The 14,100-nt window shown below is 36.4% G+C and overlaps 1 protein-coding gene across 1 annotated transcript in view; it reads left to right on the forward strand.

The window, feature by feature from the left end:
• LOC150109710 (uncharacterized) overlaps window positions 1-14,100 on the forward strand; it is a 493,008-nt gene that overhangs the window by 251,705 nt on the left and 227,203 nt on the right. The window contains exon 12 of the mRNA XM_090403026.1: window positions 5,591-5,744. Within this exon, the coding sequence (XP_090259152.1) occupies window positions 5,591-5,744 (154 nt within the window). The remainder of the gene's footprint in view (window positions 1-5,590; window positions 5,745-14,100) is intronic.

The raw sequence follows: 14,100 nt of genomic DNA on the forward strand, positions 1-14,100 counted from the left end.
ATGATAAATAAATTTTCAACATCTTTCTCTAAATCCAGAGTAATTTTTAAAAAAGGTGATAAACCTTTTGGCAACTCCCATAGGCACAGATGACTTGCTACTGCTTCTGCCTGGTATCTCCAGCTCTGGGCCTGGCTCCCACTGAAGAGACCTCAATAAAGGTCGAAACTAGTCTGGGTAGATGGCCAATCCCTTTAATGCATAACAGTATACATATCCACATAGGAAATGTGTTTTGCATTATGGGAGATACTGGGTTAGAAGTGGCTGGTAGCTTGCTCCACCTTTGCCACGAGTTGCCTTGGTGTTGCACTACTTACTGGATAAGATAGTATAACACTATATTTAGTCCTGAAGATATTTTCAGGCGCAAACTTTGTTTGCTCTCACTGGGATAAAGGATTAAACTAAATCTATTATAGTCTAACCTAGTGATAAATAAATTTTCAACTTATTAAATAAAGATCTCTGGAGGAGATATAAATGTAGAAAGTATTTTTACCTTGGGTATAAATATAAATATATATAAATATGTTAAAGATACCAAGCAATTTTAAACCTGGTTTTACTCCATTTCCCAAGTAAGCAAACAGACTAAAAGTCAAGTTTGCGCCTGCAATTGATGCAAGTCTAACTGATCCCACAAGTAGTGCAGGACCAGGGCAACTTGTGGCAAAGGTGGAACAAGCTCCGATCACTAATCTTAATATTTACCCTTAATGCCAAAACACATCTCCAAGAAGGGGATGTATGATATGATGTTTTGTATTAAAGGCAAGGGGCCACTACCCAGACCGGTTTCGACCTTTATTGAGGTCTCGTCAGTGGGAGCTAGGCTAGAAATAGAAATACCAAGATTTAGTAATACAGAGCTTGTAAGTATTTCGCCAAAACAAGTTACCATAAGGTGTTTTAACCTTATTAAATAAAGATCTCTGGAGGAGATATAAATGTAGAAAGTATTTTTACCTTGGGTATAAATATGTTAAAGATACCAAGCAATTTTAAACCTGGTTTTACTCCATTTCCCAAGTAACTGGTCCTGCACTACCTGTGGGATCAGTTAGACTTGCATCAATTGCAGGCGCAAACTTGACTTTTAGTCTGTTTGCTTACTTGGGAAATGGAGTAAAACCAGGTTTAAAATTGCTTGGTATCTTTAACATATTTATACCCAAGGCAGTTGGGCTGAAGTTCTCATAATGTACGTCTCTCAAATTTGGGGTAGTTTCATGCACCCAAATTTGTTGAGGTTAGGAATGTTTTTTAGAGCTGCTGAAGATTCCTTGAATAATCTTAAGTATTTAAACTTGCTGCAGTGTATTATTTTTGTTTTCTTCCAACGAATTCTATGGTGGGTATCTAAGGCATGGTCTGCCAGCCCAGAGCGGCTGTACTGGTGAAACCGGATGTAGTCTTTGTGTTATGAAATCCTGATATTTGTTGTTCTGCCTGTTTTGGCCAGAGTAGGACAATTTGCAGCTGCAAGGGACCTGGTATACACCAGGTAGGTCTAGGGGAAGTAGTTGGTCTTTGGTAGAGCGGATAAGGGATGCCAATGGTCTGTAACAGGAAGAAAGGTCATATTTTTTGAGGATATTGGTTATTTTCCCAGAGGTACCCTGGATGTAGGGGATGGTGATAGATTTGGTGTAATCTTTATTGTGGAAGGGGGGGATTGTGGTTTACTGGTTTTAGTATTTTTTGGATTTTTTTGGGGTTATAGCCATTGGCTAAGAAAGTGCTGAGGATGTGGTTTAGTTCAGTAGTTAGGGTCTTGTCATCTGAGCAGATTAATTTTGCCCTGTTATATAGTGTTTTTATAACCCCATATTGTTGTGAGAAGGGGGGGGGGGGTTGCTGGTGAATGTATCTGCCAGTATGGGTGGGTTTTCTGTAAACAGAGAAAACCAAAGATCCATCAAGCTGGCGAGTGATTAAAGTGTCTAGGAAGGGGAGGGTGTTGTTTTCCTCTTTTTCTAAGGTGAACTGGACTCTGGGGTGTTGGTTGTTTAAGTGTTTTAGGAAAGAGTGGAGTGTGTCTGAGCCATGTGGCCAAATAGCGAACACATCATCCACGTAACAAAGCCAAATAGTCGGTTTTTGTGGGGCGGAGTTTAAGGCTTTCTCTTCAAAGGTTTCCATAAAGAAATTGGCCAAGGGTGGGGAAAGTGGTGAACCCATGGCTGTCCCCTCTATCTTTTTGTAGAACTTTCCTTGCCAAACGAAATAGTGAGTTCATTGTGAACTGAAATAGGGCTGAGATATTGGGAAGAAACTTGGCTTGGATGAGCTCTAGGGTTTTTTTGAGTGGGACATTAGTGAATAGGGAGGAGACGTCAAAACTGACCATTATGTCAGCGTGTTGGAGTGAGAGGTTTTCTATACTGGCTTTAAAGTGGGCTGAATTTTTTATGTGTGATGGTGTGTTGCCAGTATAGTGTGTGAGCGTTTTGGCTAAATGTTTGGCTAATTTATATGTGTGGGGGGGAATCGATGCCATCCACTATGGGACGTAGTGGCACATTTTGTTTATGTATTTTTGGGAGTCCATATAATCGGGGAGGGGGGGATCCTAGAGTTATAAGGTTTTAGTTTGTTGGTGACTTCCACAGGCCAAGAAGTGACTTTCTTAAGGAGTCTATGGAGAGTTCTAATCTGAGAGCTGGTAGGATATACTTTATATGCGTTGTTAATTCCGTGAACTAATTACCAGTTATGTATGACCAACGTAATAAACCTTGCTACTGGAATTACCATTGTATGGTATCCATGGAGCATTATATCAAGCAATACTTAATCTTTATTTGAGTTGTAAGTTAGCAGTTAGAATTGAAGCAAGTATAGGAAGTTGGTTTTATGTTAAATCTCATGTCATACAAGGATGTACGTTATCCCCTTTATTGTAATTTATTATTTATATGGATCACATTATGAAGGAAAGTCTTATTAAACCTGATATCAAAATTGGAGAGGCTAAGCTCTTTACTTTATGCAGATGATGTTATACTTCTGAATAAATTCAGAATACAAGTCTGCAAGATTCTCTGACTAAATTGAATAACTGTCTTAATAGATTTGGGTATGAAGGTCCAAATAGCAAGACAAAGACAATGAAAATAGGCAGAAGAATTGAAAATATCAACTGCAAGGTGAATGGAGAACCTATGGAACAAGTAAAACAAGTCAGCTACTTATGCACAATTTTTAGCGAAAATGGTAAATTAAGCATGGAAATAAACAACAGAATCAATAAAGTTTGTATGGTAGGAAGTTAACTGAATAAATTTATATGGAATAAGAGAGAAATTAGTCAAAATACTGAATTAGCTATATACTAGACAGTGTTCAAACCAATTTTAACTTATGGATCTAATATCTTTGTTAGAAATCAAATACGTGACTGAAGAATAGAGACTACAGATATGAGAGTCCTGATAAAGGTTAGAGGCATGAACAGATGTGCTTTTTGTAAGTAAGACAGCTGTCCAGCCTCACTCCAAGGTATTTTGGGTGAGGCTCATGTTCTATCATTTTGCCACAGAAAGAGAGGTTGAGGTGTCAATTTGCCTCTGTTGTGGACAGTTTTTGTTGGATTTGGCTTCAGGTACCACTGCTTGAAGTACTTTTCCAGGGTGTTCAAGGTTCATTCCAGGTTGGCGAAGGAGGCAGATTGATTTAGGATTGCTATGTCATCAGTGTACGTATACTTGCTGGAACTGGTATGTGGTAAGTCGTATACGTAGATGTTAAAGAGTAAAGGGGATAACACAGAGCCCATCCACTCCTGCAGCCTTGCCATTCTTGGTGAGTTTTAAGGATACCTGTACCTCTTCTCGAGATACTGGGTGTACAATTGGTACACCTGGTATCTCGGGAATCTGTTATCTTGACAGATAACAGATTGATTTGGTGGAAAATTGTAAATAGAAAGATAGTAATGATATAAGTTTATCATGTAATACTATCATATCCTGTACCCCCCCCCCCTTTTTTTTTTGAGGGTACATATTAGGAATTTGATGATAATGAAATTCATTATTATTATTATTATTATTATTATTATTATTATTACGTGATACCTCCAAGGAGTCCAAAGGACTCATCGAGGGAGGGCACCTACCCCACAACTCTCCATCTCCACCATTCAGTCCAACTACAGTGAACTGCAACTACCATCATCATCTACACCAATTGCATCTGCTCTCCAACACCACCACTAGTATTTTTACAATCAAAAACATCCATGCCCACATTGGGATTCAAACTCACGGCCTTTTGGCTGGAGAGCAGATACTCTAACCGCTCGGCCATCCAGGCTAGCCATTCAGTAATGAAACTATTGTCCAATTTCCCTCATCTCATTTCTCTTGTAAATAATGAGTCTTCAAAAGTCAGTTTATTTGCCATAATACTCACCAATTAATTGGTGACTGCAATATGGATTCTTTCACAGTCAGTCTATAGCAGATCTAGCCAATATATCTTTGGGACACAAATCATGAAAATGTTTGCAGAAATTTGTGTTGTCTCTCTTGACATTTCTAAGGCATTTAATCAGGTCTGACACAAAGGCTTATTTATTTACTTAGTCAACTTATTATATGGTCTATCTCCTATTCATTTCATTTGGATTGCCAGTTTCCTCTCTGATTGTTTATTGTGATTAGTATCTTTCTTTTTTAGATTTCCTCACATACCAGAGTACTTTGAAGTCTGACGTCCTGTTTTTCATTATACAAATCTTATGTTTAAACTCCCATAGCTGCAAAGTGTTGTATAATCAGTGCCTTAAATTCTAATTTCCTTGCCATTTTTCATTAAAGCAAAATCAACCTTATTAACTTTATTGTTATTCAATAAAGATAATCGTCAAGCATGAGATAAAAAAAATCTCTTCATAAGCTGACTTACATCTCTAGTCATTCTTAGCACAAATGATCATATCTAGCAGCCTCTTCAGCTTAAAAAAACAGTAGGCATACTTTTCCATTGTAGACATTGCTTCTCACTTTTACATCTGCTATATAAATTCCCATCCAGTTAACCTTGAAATACCAATCCTTTATTTCTGTCAACATCCATTTACCTTTCAACTTCAAACCCATTGATTCCACCTTCATCATACTCATATATTCCATCACCTTTTATTTTTTGGAACAACTTTTTCATTCTGTATTCCCCTAGGATTCTACTTGTTCATAAATAACTGGAAGAAGAAGAAGAAATAAAGAATATCAACCAGTTCCCTTCTTTTTAATCACTTGCCTTACTTAGTACCAGCATGCTATAGGTTCTGCAATCACCCATTTGTGGGGTTTATATGCATATGAAGTTTGGGGTTTGATTTGTTATATTTCGAAGTATTTCATTTGAATTTTAGTTCATAGGAATATTTTAATTTACATTTCCCAATGGTAGATGAAGTTTAGAGCATTTCAGGTTTATATTAAATATTTTATGGCAAATAATTTCACTCCATCTGTGCCAAATATTTATGGTAAGTTTCATTAAGAGGTCAATTACCTACTCATTAATTTAAAATATCACTATATGAAGCATACAATTTCATTTTATGATCTAATATTAGATTTCTGATTGGGAGAGAGAAAGAAGGCACAGACAGCGAAATAGCTCAGCTGATTTCTCAATCTATCCAAGCTGATAGAGCAAGGGAAGCTCAGAGGCAAGTTCTGGAACAACATTTTGTAATGGATCAAGGTGAACATATATTATTCATGAAGGTAATATTTTTGCAAATAATTAAAATCTAGTTTTTAATTAGTTGTTAAAATTCAGAGTTTGATTATAGTTCAAGTTGTTAATTTGAATAACAGATAATCTCTCAAGTCATTTAGTACGTTAAACAAAACAAAAAAATACTATTGTGTAAAGTACCTTATTATTATTATTATAGAAAATATTTAGATTTCACTAATAAATACAATATTTTAGCTAAAATTATTACATAATTGTGCAGTATTCAGTATACTTAGTTGAAACTTTGCTAAAGCAGAAGAGAAGTTTGTTCTGTACAATATAAGTTCTGGATATTTTGGTCCTAGGACTTACTAAATGTCTAGGTATTGTAGCATAAAGATTGGTTTTAAGTTAACATTATTACTGGTACCTGTGGATAATTTTCTTCTAAACGATTATTATTTTTAATTTCTCCAATATTGATAGCTCTTATATTTCAGTTATTCTAAGCCACTACTAACTGCATTCACTTAGATGTGGTTTTCATCTTTGGATTCTGACATAAAGATCATTTTACTAGCCTTTTTTTTATGTTATATTTTTCTGTTTAAATGAACATTAAGCTTTAGTTCAAATGTGAACATTAAGCCATTTATCCACAATTATTAAGTACTAATAATGTCAAGCTCCTTTTTGATATCTTCATTGTTGTTATCAGTGAAAAAAAAATGCCCAAGGAAGCTCCCCCTCCTCCATTTTATTTATTTCAATTTAAAAAAAAAATTTTTTTTTAATGATGTGTTAGTAAGTTAATAGTACTTCCATAAAATCATTAATGGTGCTGCATTAGTCTTAATGTTAAAGATTTTGTTTAGAAAGCTATTTTATTACTAATTAAAAATTATTCTGTATTTTGTTCAGGAGTTGCTTAAAGGTTAAAGCTGGAGGAGACCTCCATATAACCTTTTAAGGAATGCAGAGACCCATTGCTACTGACATAATGTCCAATCTTCATCTTCTTTGGTGCATTCCGTTAGTAATTTTATATCTGGATACTGAATGAATGAGGATGAGCTGGTGAATTATGATTTGGTTGATCTAATTGTATTCTTGTTTAGGATATATACTGAGGACATCATGCATGAAGCATTGGATGAGCTCAAGACAGGAATTAGGATAGGTGGTAGATTGATCAGTAATCAGAGGTATGCTGATGACACCGTACTTTTCTGTAATGAAAAGGAAGAACTAGGACAAATTCTTGATAAAGTTAACAAAATCAGTAATAACAGAGGACTTCCACTCAATCCTAGCAAGACAAAGATTATGGTTCTCAAAGGAAATACAAACAGAGAAGCTCTCGAGAAACAAGTGTACCTTACTAGAGAAAGAATTGAGGAAGTCAGCAAGTTTGAGTACCTGGGATCCATTATTAATGTGAAGAATTGCTGTTCAGAAGACGTCAGAAGAAGGTTAGGAATGGCTAAACAACAATTAGAGACTTGTCTAAAATCTAGAAGGATGGATCTATCTTCATGCGAACAAAGTTGAGGATTTTGGATGCATTTGTTTTTCCAGTAGCAACTTGTGGTTGTGAGACTTGGAACCTAAAGAAGTCAGATAAGAAAAGGATAGCTGCTTTTGAGATGTGGTGTTACAGAATGCTATTGAGGATATCATATACTGTGAAAGGCGTACAAATGAATGACTGTTAGAAAAGATCGGTAGAACTTTAAGGCTCCTTAAGCATATTGACAGAAGAAAGTTAAAATATTTTGGACACATTGAAAGGATGGAAGGAGGACTTCTCAGAACAGTAATAGAAGGTAAAGTTCCTGGAAAAAGAGGAAGGGATAGACCATTATTGAGATGAATGGATGGTGTGTATGTGGAGTGACTGATCTTCAGAGAGTTGAAGCTTCCAATAAAGCAAACATCAGGACTACTTGACGAGGCCTGATGTGGCAGCACATCACCGAGCATCGGAGTGACCATATGGCATCTGTGGATGCCCAGTGAGCAGATGATGATGAATTGTATTTTTATTGGCATAACAAAATAAAATGATGGTATAACATAGAATTTCATGTTGGCCGTGGCAATGCCTTGTGCTGTTTCTTCAGGAGCAACCAGAATGAACAGTGGAAAGTTAACTACTGGAACAAACCCAAACTGAACATCAGTAGAGTTCAAATTGACACCTTCAGCATAAGAAGCAACAATGGAAAACAAATGGAACTAGCAGAAGAATTGGAAAAGTACTAGATCAACATAATAGGCATCACCAAAATGAAAACAAACCAGGTGAGAATCTTCTAAGCAACAATTATAAGATATTATGGCCAATAAGATGTTATAGTCAATTATGATCAGAGAAAAGCAACAGCTATAGTATTTAGCACTAAATACAAGGATAGTCCTTAAATGGCAGTCAATATTAAATAGAGTGATGAGGGTAAATATCAGAATAATGACATGGGCAATGACTTATTTGTGCCTGTGATCCCACAGAAGGTTCTAAAGTAGAAGAATTTTATGAGGAATTAGAGAAGGCAGCTGACACAAATAAAATATAAAAAAAAAGAGGAAAAGTCAGTCCTTTTTGATGATATAAAGAGCAGAGTAAGAAATGATTACCAGACATATAAAAATATTTTGGGAAAATTTGGAGGAAAGAGCAAAACTAATAGAAATGATAAGCACCTGCTGGATTTCTGTTCTGCACACGGACTAGTTATTACTAACATCATGTTTCAGAGATGTACACAAATTCACATCAGAGAGAGAGAGAGAGGATGCAAGAAATAAGAAAAGTGGCATTGATTATGCTATTTTTGATAGCAGTATCTTCATGCTGGTTCAGGACACAAAAGTTTATAGAGGCTTTGAAATCTAAGTCGACACCTTTAGTTTAGAGTAGGATAAAACTGAATGTCATAGTGAAAAGAAAAGTCTGTAAGAAAGTTTTAAAAACAATCAAACTTGAGCAGATTTCAGAGGTTAACTGTAGACTTAAATACACGAATATTATTTAAGAAAACCTGAAAAAGTTTGAAAACAAGAACGAAACCTTTGAGATTCACTAGCAGACCCTGAAGAATACACTGATTCAGCCAAAGATGCATGTGGTGAGGTTGTTCTGCAAGGATAGAAAAATCAGGACTCCACTTGACTCTGGAATTTAACAAGGCAGGCAAGGAAAAGAATAATGCATATTGAAAGTTCCTGGCAAGTAAGTTGGAATGTGCTCTGAGAGAATGCAAAAAAAAATGTAAGAAATTGAAGCACTGTAAAACTAGCTAAACAAAAGTTATAGGAAGACTGGTAAGTACATACAAAATAAATATCTGGAAGTGTCAGTTTTAGAGACTATCGAAAAAACTTTTTGATAAAAAACTGAAGATAAAGATATTCTAGATCATCATCCTCTCTGGGATTTAGGCCCAGTGGCCTGTTCTGGTCTCTTTAAATCTTTTCCTCGGTCATCCCTGACTTCTATGTTCTCTAACTGGATGGTATCAGAGTATTTTTTTAGGTAGTCTTGAATTATCTTAAGTATAAAGAGCTAATAAGCTTCATTTGGTTGCACCTACTTGGAAAACTCGTTCGCAGAGTATATAAGTTCTTTTCGCTATACACTTCGGTATTAGGTCTAGCTACTCACTGATGAAGCCTCAAAAAAGGCTGAAACCTGTCTGGGTAGTGACCTCCCTCCATAATGTAATAACAGCATACATTTCCTAGGAAATGTGTTTTTACATTATGGAAAATACCTAAGAATGGCGATCTGAACTTTACTCACCTTTGCAACGAGTTGCCCGAGATTGTACTACGTACTAGGATCACTGGCATTGGCTAACGCTAGTGTTCGCCGATACTTTATAGTTTACTATATTCGGCAAGAAACTCTCTGATTCCAATCTTTGAGTTTCTTATTCAGTTTTAAAACTATGTGGGATCTAATATCCCCTTAATTTTAGTATTGAATTATCTGTTCTGTCAATATGTTCAATCCACTTCTTTTGGTATTCATATACTTTGTCTAGCACCGAGTCTATTTTTGTTCTTTATGTATTTCTGTACCTCTTATTTTACCTGAGAGAGAGTATAACCTGCTGTCCTTCACAGGAATTTCATTTCTCCAGTTTCTGTTCTTTTTTTCTTCTGCAGTTTTTATGGTCCATAATTCACTTCCGTACAGTAGAGAAGATCTTTCCAAAACTTTATAAACTCTTATTCTTGTATGCTTTTGAACTTGGTTAGGTTTGAAAATATTATTGATCATTTCTATTCTCCTTTTTTGAGATTTTGAAGTCATTGTCAGCTTCTTTTGTATATGATACAGCACATCCAAGGTATTTGAAGCAGTTAATTTGCTCTAAAATTTTATGTTCAATCATGATTTTACTTTTGACTGAAAATGGTCCTTTAGAAGCCATAATTTTTGTTTTGTCTGTTGATATTTAATTCCAAATTTTTTTGCTTTTATGTTTAAGGTGTGTATTGATTTTTAGAGTTCATCTTCACTTCTTGCTATGATTATTTGGTAATCTGCAAACAGACAGGTATTAAGTATAGTTCCACAGTTCTGTTTAAATGCAGGTTTTATATTTCCTTCCATTTCTTTACTAACTCATCTATATAGATATTAAATAATAGTGGTGAAATTGAGCATTCTTGACGGACCCTTCTGTTTATTGGCTTTCATTCTGTAACTTTTTCATTGATTCTTAGAGCTGTTTGTTGTTCTGATGGGTTAGTTATTGCAGCTGATTTGGAATGTCTAAATTCTCGAGTATGGTCCACAGTTTGTTCCTTAAGACTGTTGTGCATTTCTATGTTGTATTCATAATGTTTTTTCATTAAGATTTTTAATTGGGTCACTGCATGATTGGCCTTCTTGAAAGCAGTTTTGATCTTCACAAAGTTTATCTACATATCAGTTAAGTTTTGAAGTTAATATGAAGTTAATATTATTTAGAAGACATAATAGTATTATTATTATTCGTGACACCTCCAAGGAGTCCGAAGACTCATCGAGGGAGGACACCTACCGTACAAATCTCCATCTCCACCACTACTGAACCTCTGCTACCAATCAACTACATCAATGCCATCTACTGCCCACCACCACCACAAGTATTTTTTGTCTGTAACTTGCGTGTATTCTGAAGGGCCGATTTGTCTGTATGCGGGATGAAAAACCCGAGTTTCCGGGAGAAAAAACCCTGCTACCTCCGTATGAGATTGGCTAACTCACCTTCAATTGAAAAAGTCCATATAAAGATTCCTCCTGTGATGACAGGAATCGAACTCAGGGCTTTTCCAATCGAAGGGTGCAATATACCGTCGTTCTTCCAATTGCGCTATGGAGGGGCTAAAAAAGCATGTTTAAAAGATATATTTCTCTGTAGTTTTCACAGTTGCACTTATCACCTTTTTTATATTTGGGATGATAATTGCTTTATTCCAACTTTCTGGAATTTTTCTTTGTTGCCAGGTATTATTGAATAATTTGAAATAATTAGAATATTGGTGTCGAGGCTAGCTGGTGAACGGACGTGCTATCGGAGAGCTCCTGAGAGATTTGTGTTTTTCGTTGATTTATTGATGTTTTGGATTCAATTTAATGGACTTAAGTGTGTAATTTTGGTATATTATTGGAGCTTTATTAGCGTGGTTAGTGTACTAAAGTGTTTTATAACATAATCTATGTCGGGAAGTCGCCGCTAGATGAATTCGTAATGTGTAGTGTTCGTGCAAGCTCCAGATAAGATAATTATCATTTTCAGTTATCGATACAAATTACTTAATATTGTGCAGTTTTGTGTTGTTTGCCTTGCGTATTTCAGTGGGTCTGTTTTTGGTGTGTTATAACGCATAATTTGACAAAACACGTTGCAAATAAGTATGGCACCTGTGCGAAGGAAAATGGCAGCCAGTAATGATGGTTCGCCATCGTTATCAAAGAACGGTAGCATAAAAGAAATGAGTCAGTGTACTAGCTGTGAAATGTACACTTTGCGGAGTGCGGTCAGATGATAATAAAGGATTGAATGTGTGTAGAAAATGTAGGGAGAAGAGGAATTGAAGTGTATTTCAGATCGTGAGTGTGATATATTTGTCAACCTTCAGAATGAAGGAAATAGGGATATGACAAGAAACGGCAAGGTTGTACATGAAAATTGTGAGAGTGTGAATGTAGAAAGTGTGAATGATAGTATAAATGGTTTCTCAGAGAATAAAAAACATGAGATAGATGCATTGAGTGAGATCGCGTTGTTGAATAGTGCGATAGAAAGAGCAAAACAGCAGCTAGAGTGCATGAACAAAAGTAGACTGAATGAACCAACCAATAATAAAAGGTATGACAGGAAAAATAGACGTATGAATGTGAACATGAACAAAATGAAGGATAGAGTGCTGTATGGAGACTCGTTAGTACGAGGTGTGTTAGTAGAGGATTTGACAAAATCGTACCAACCTGGTGCGACCATAAAGGACGTAACTGAGTCTATTAGAGAGCAAAAGGAAAGGGTGAAAGAAATGATTGTTGTGGCAGGTACGAATGATTTGAAAGGAGATAAAATGGAAATGATAGAAGACCTGAATGAATTGTTTGAGGTAGCAAAAGAAAAGAGAGAGAGAGTTAGAATGATTAGTCTTTTGCCACGGTATGACAGTGAAATGTTTAAAAGGAGGGCCATAATTGCGAATGACTTTATGCGTGGGTTATGTATGACGAGTGGTGTGGAATTTGTGGATGTGTGGAGTGAGTTTGATGGGCGAAAGGATCTATATAAGATGGATGGCTTGCATTTGAATGGTTACGGTGTAAGAAAACTTGAGAAAGTGTTGCTGAATGTAGTGGATGTGCAAATTCAGGGAAACTAGATTTGTTAAGGGGGGGGGGAGTAGATATACAGTTCTTATGGAGGCAGTTGAATGTAAGAATGAATATAATATGCCAGAGCAAATAAGGACAACAAATCTGAGTGGGATAGTTAATATAAGGCATCAAGGTAGGATTGGGGCTAATGGGGGTCTTAAATTCATGTACACTAATACTAGGAGTATTAGGAACAAGAAGGAAGAGTTTTGGGCCATGGTTGGCACTTCCAGACCACATGTTATAGGTATTAGTGAAACATGGCTGACTGTAGATGATATAACTAGTGGGATTGAATGTGATGGGTATAGTGTGTTCAGGAATGACAGAGAGAATAAAATGGGGGGAGGAGTATTGTTGATGATAGCTGATGAGCTCCAGCCAAGGAGAATAGAAGTTGAATTGCAGGATAGAGAAAAGAGCACATTTGAGGCCATTTGGTGTGAGATTGTGGCTAGCAGAACTAAATATACAATTGGGTGCTGCTATAGAACAGGTGATGGAAAAGATGGTGGTGACAGTATGCACAAGCAAATAGAAGAAATGGGTGGAAGGAGGGTGATTATTATGGGAGATTTCAACTATGGTCGCATTGATTGGAGTGAGGAGAGGACACACGGGAGGAAGGAACTGGATTTTATGCGGTTATTAAGGGATAACTATCTGCGACAGCATGTAATGGAAAATACTAGGGGTCAGAGAGTGCTTGACCTAGTAATTACATCTGAGGATTTGGCTGTAACAAATATGACCACATTGCCACCAATCGGTGAGAGTGATCATAGGGTCTTAACTTGGGAGGTGGCTGAAGGTGTAGAATTTTCAATTAAGACAGGGTACATGTGGAATTATCGGGCTGGAAAGTATGACAGGCTTAGGAGTTTGATTGGTTCAGTGCCATGGCATGTACAACTGCAAGGACTAGAAGTTGATAGTGCATGGGAGGTAGTTAAGAAGTGCTTGCATGAAGCATTGGCTGACTGTATACCTAGAGTCCGAATAATAAATCAAGTAGGGGTTAAAAATGGATGAATAACACCATTAAGCTTGAGCTGCAAAAAAAGAAACAACTATGGAGGGAATTTAAGGAGAAGGGTGACGAGTGTGGTAAGAAAAGCAAAAAAGGATTACGAAAGAACATTGGCCATGCAGGCTAAAGAGACTCCTAAACAGTTTTTTAGATATGTAGCAAGTAAAAGGAAAAATGTACATGGCAGAATGATATTAAAGAATGCCGATGGTAGGGAGGTAACTGAATCAGTTGAGATAGTTGAGTTACTGAGTGAGCACTTTGCAAAAGTATATCATCCAGGTGGTGACATTGCAGAAACGAATAAACCAGTAGATTATATGGGAATTGTGGTTAATGAAGTGGAGGTGAGTAGTCTATTGCATAACCTCAATGTCAATACATCTGTGGGATTGGATGGTATACCAGCTTGTGTTGTACGAGAAGCAGCTAAAGAATTGTCAGTACCCTTGACCATTTTGTTTAATTTGAGTCTCGGGTC

Source organism: Typopeltis vanoorti, chromosome 2, assembly GCF_054136105.1.
Source record: "Typopeltis vanoorti isolate ZY-2024b chromosome 2, IOZ_Tvanoo_1.0, whole genome shotgun sequence".
NCBI lineage: Eukaryota > Metazoa > Arthropoda > Arachnida > Uropygi > Thelyphonidae > Typopeltis > Typopeltis vanoorti.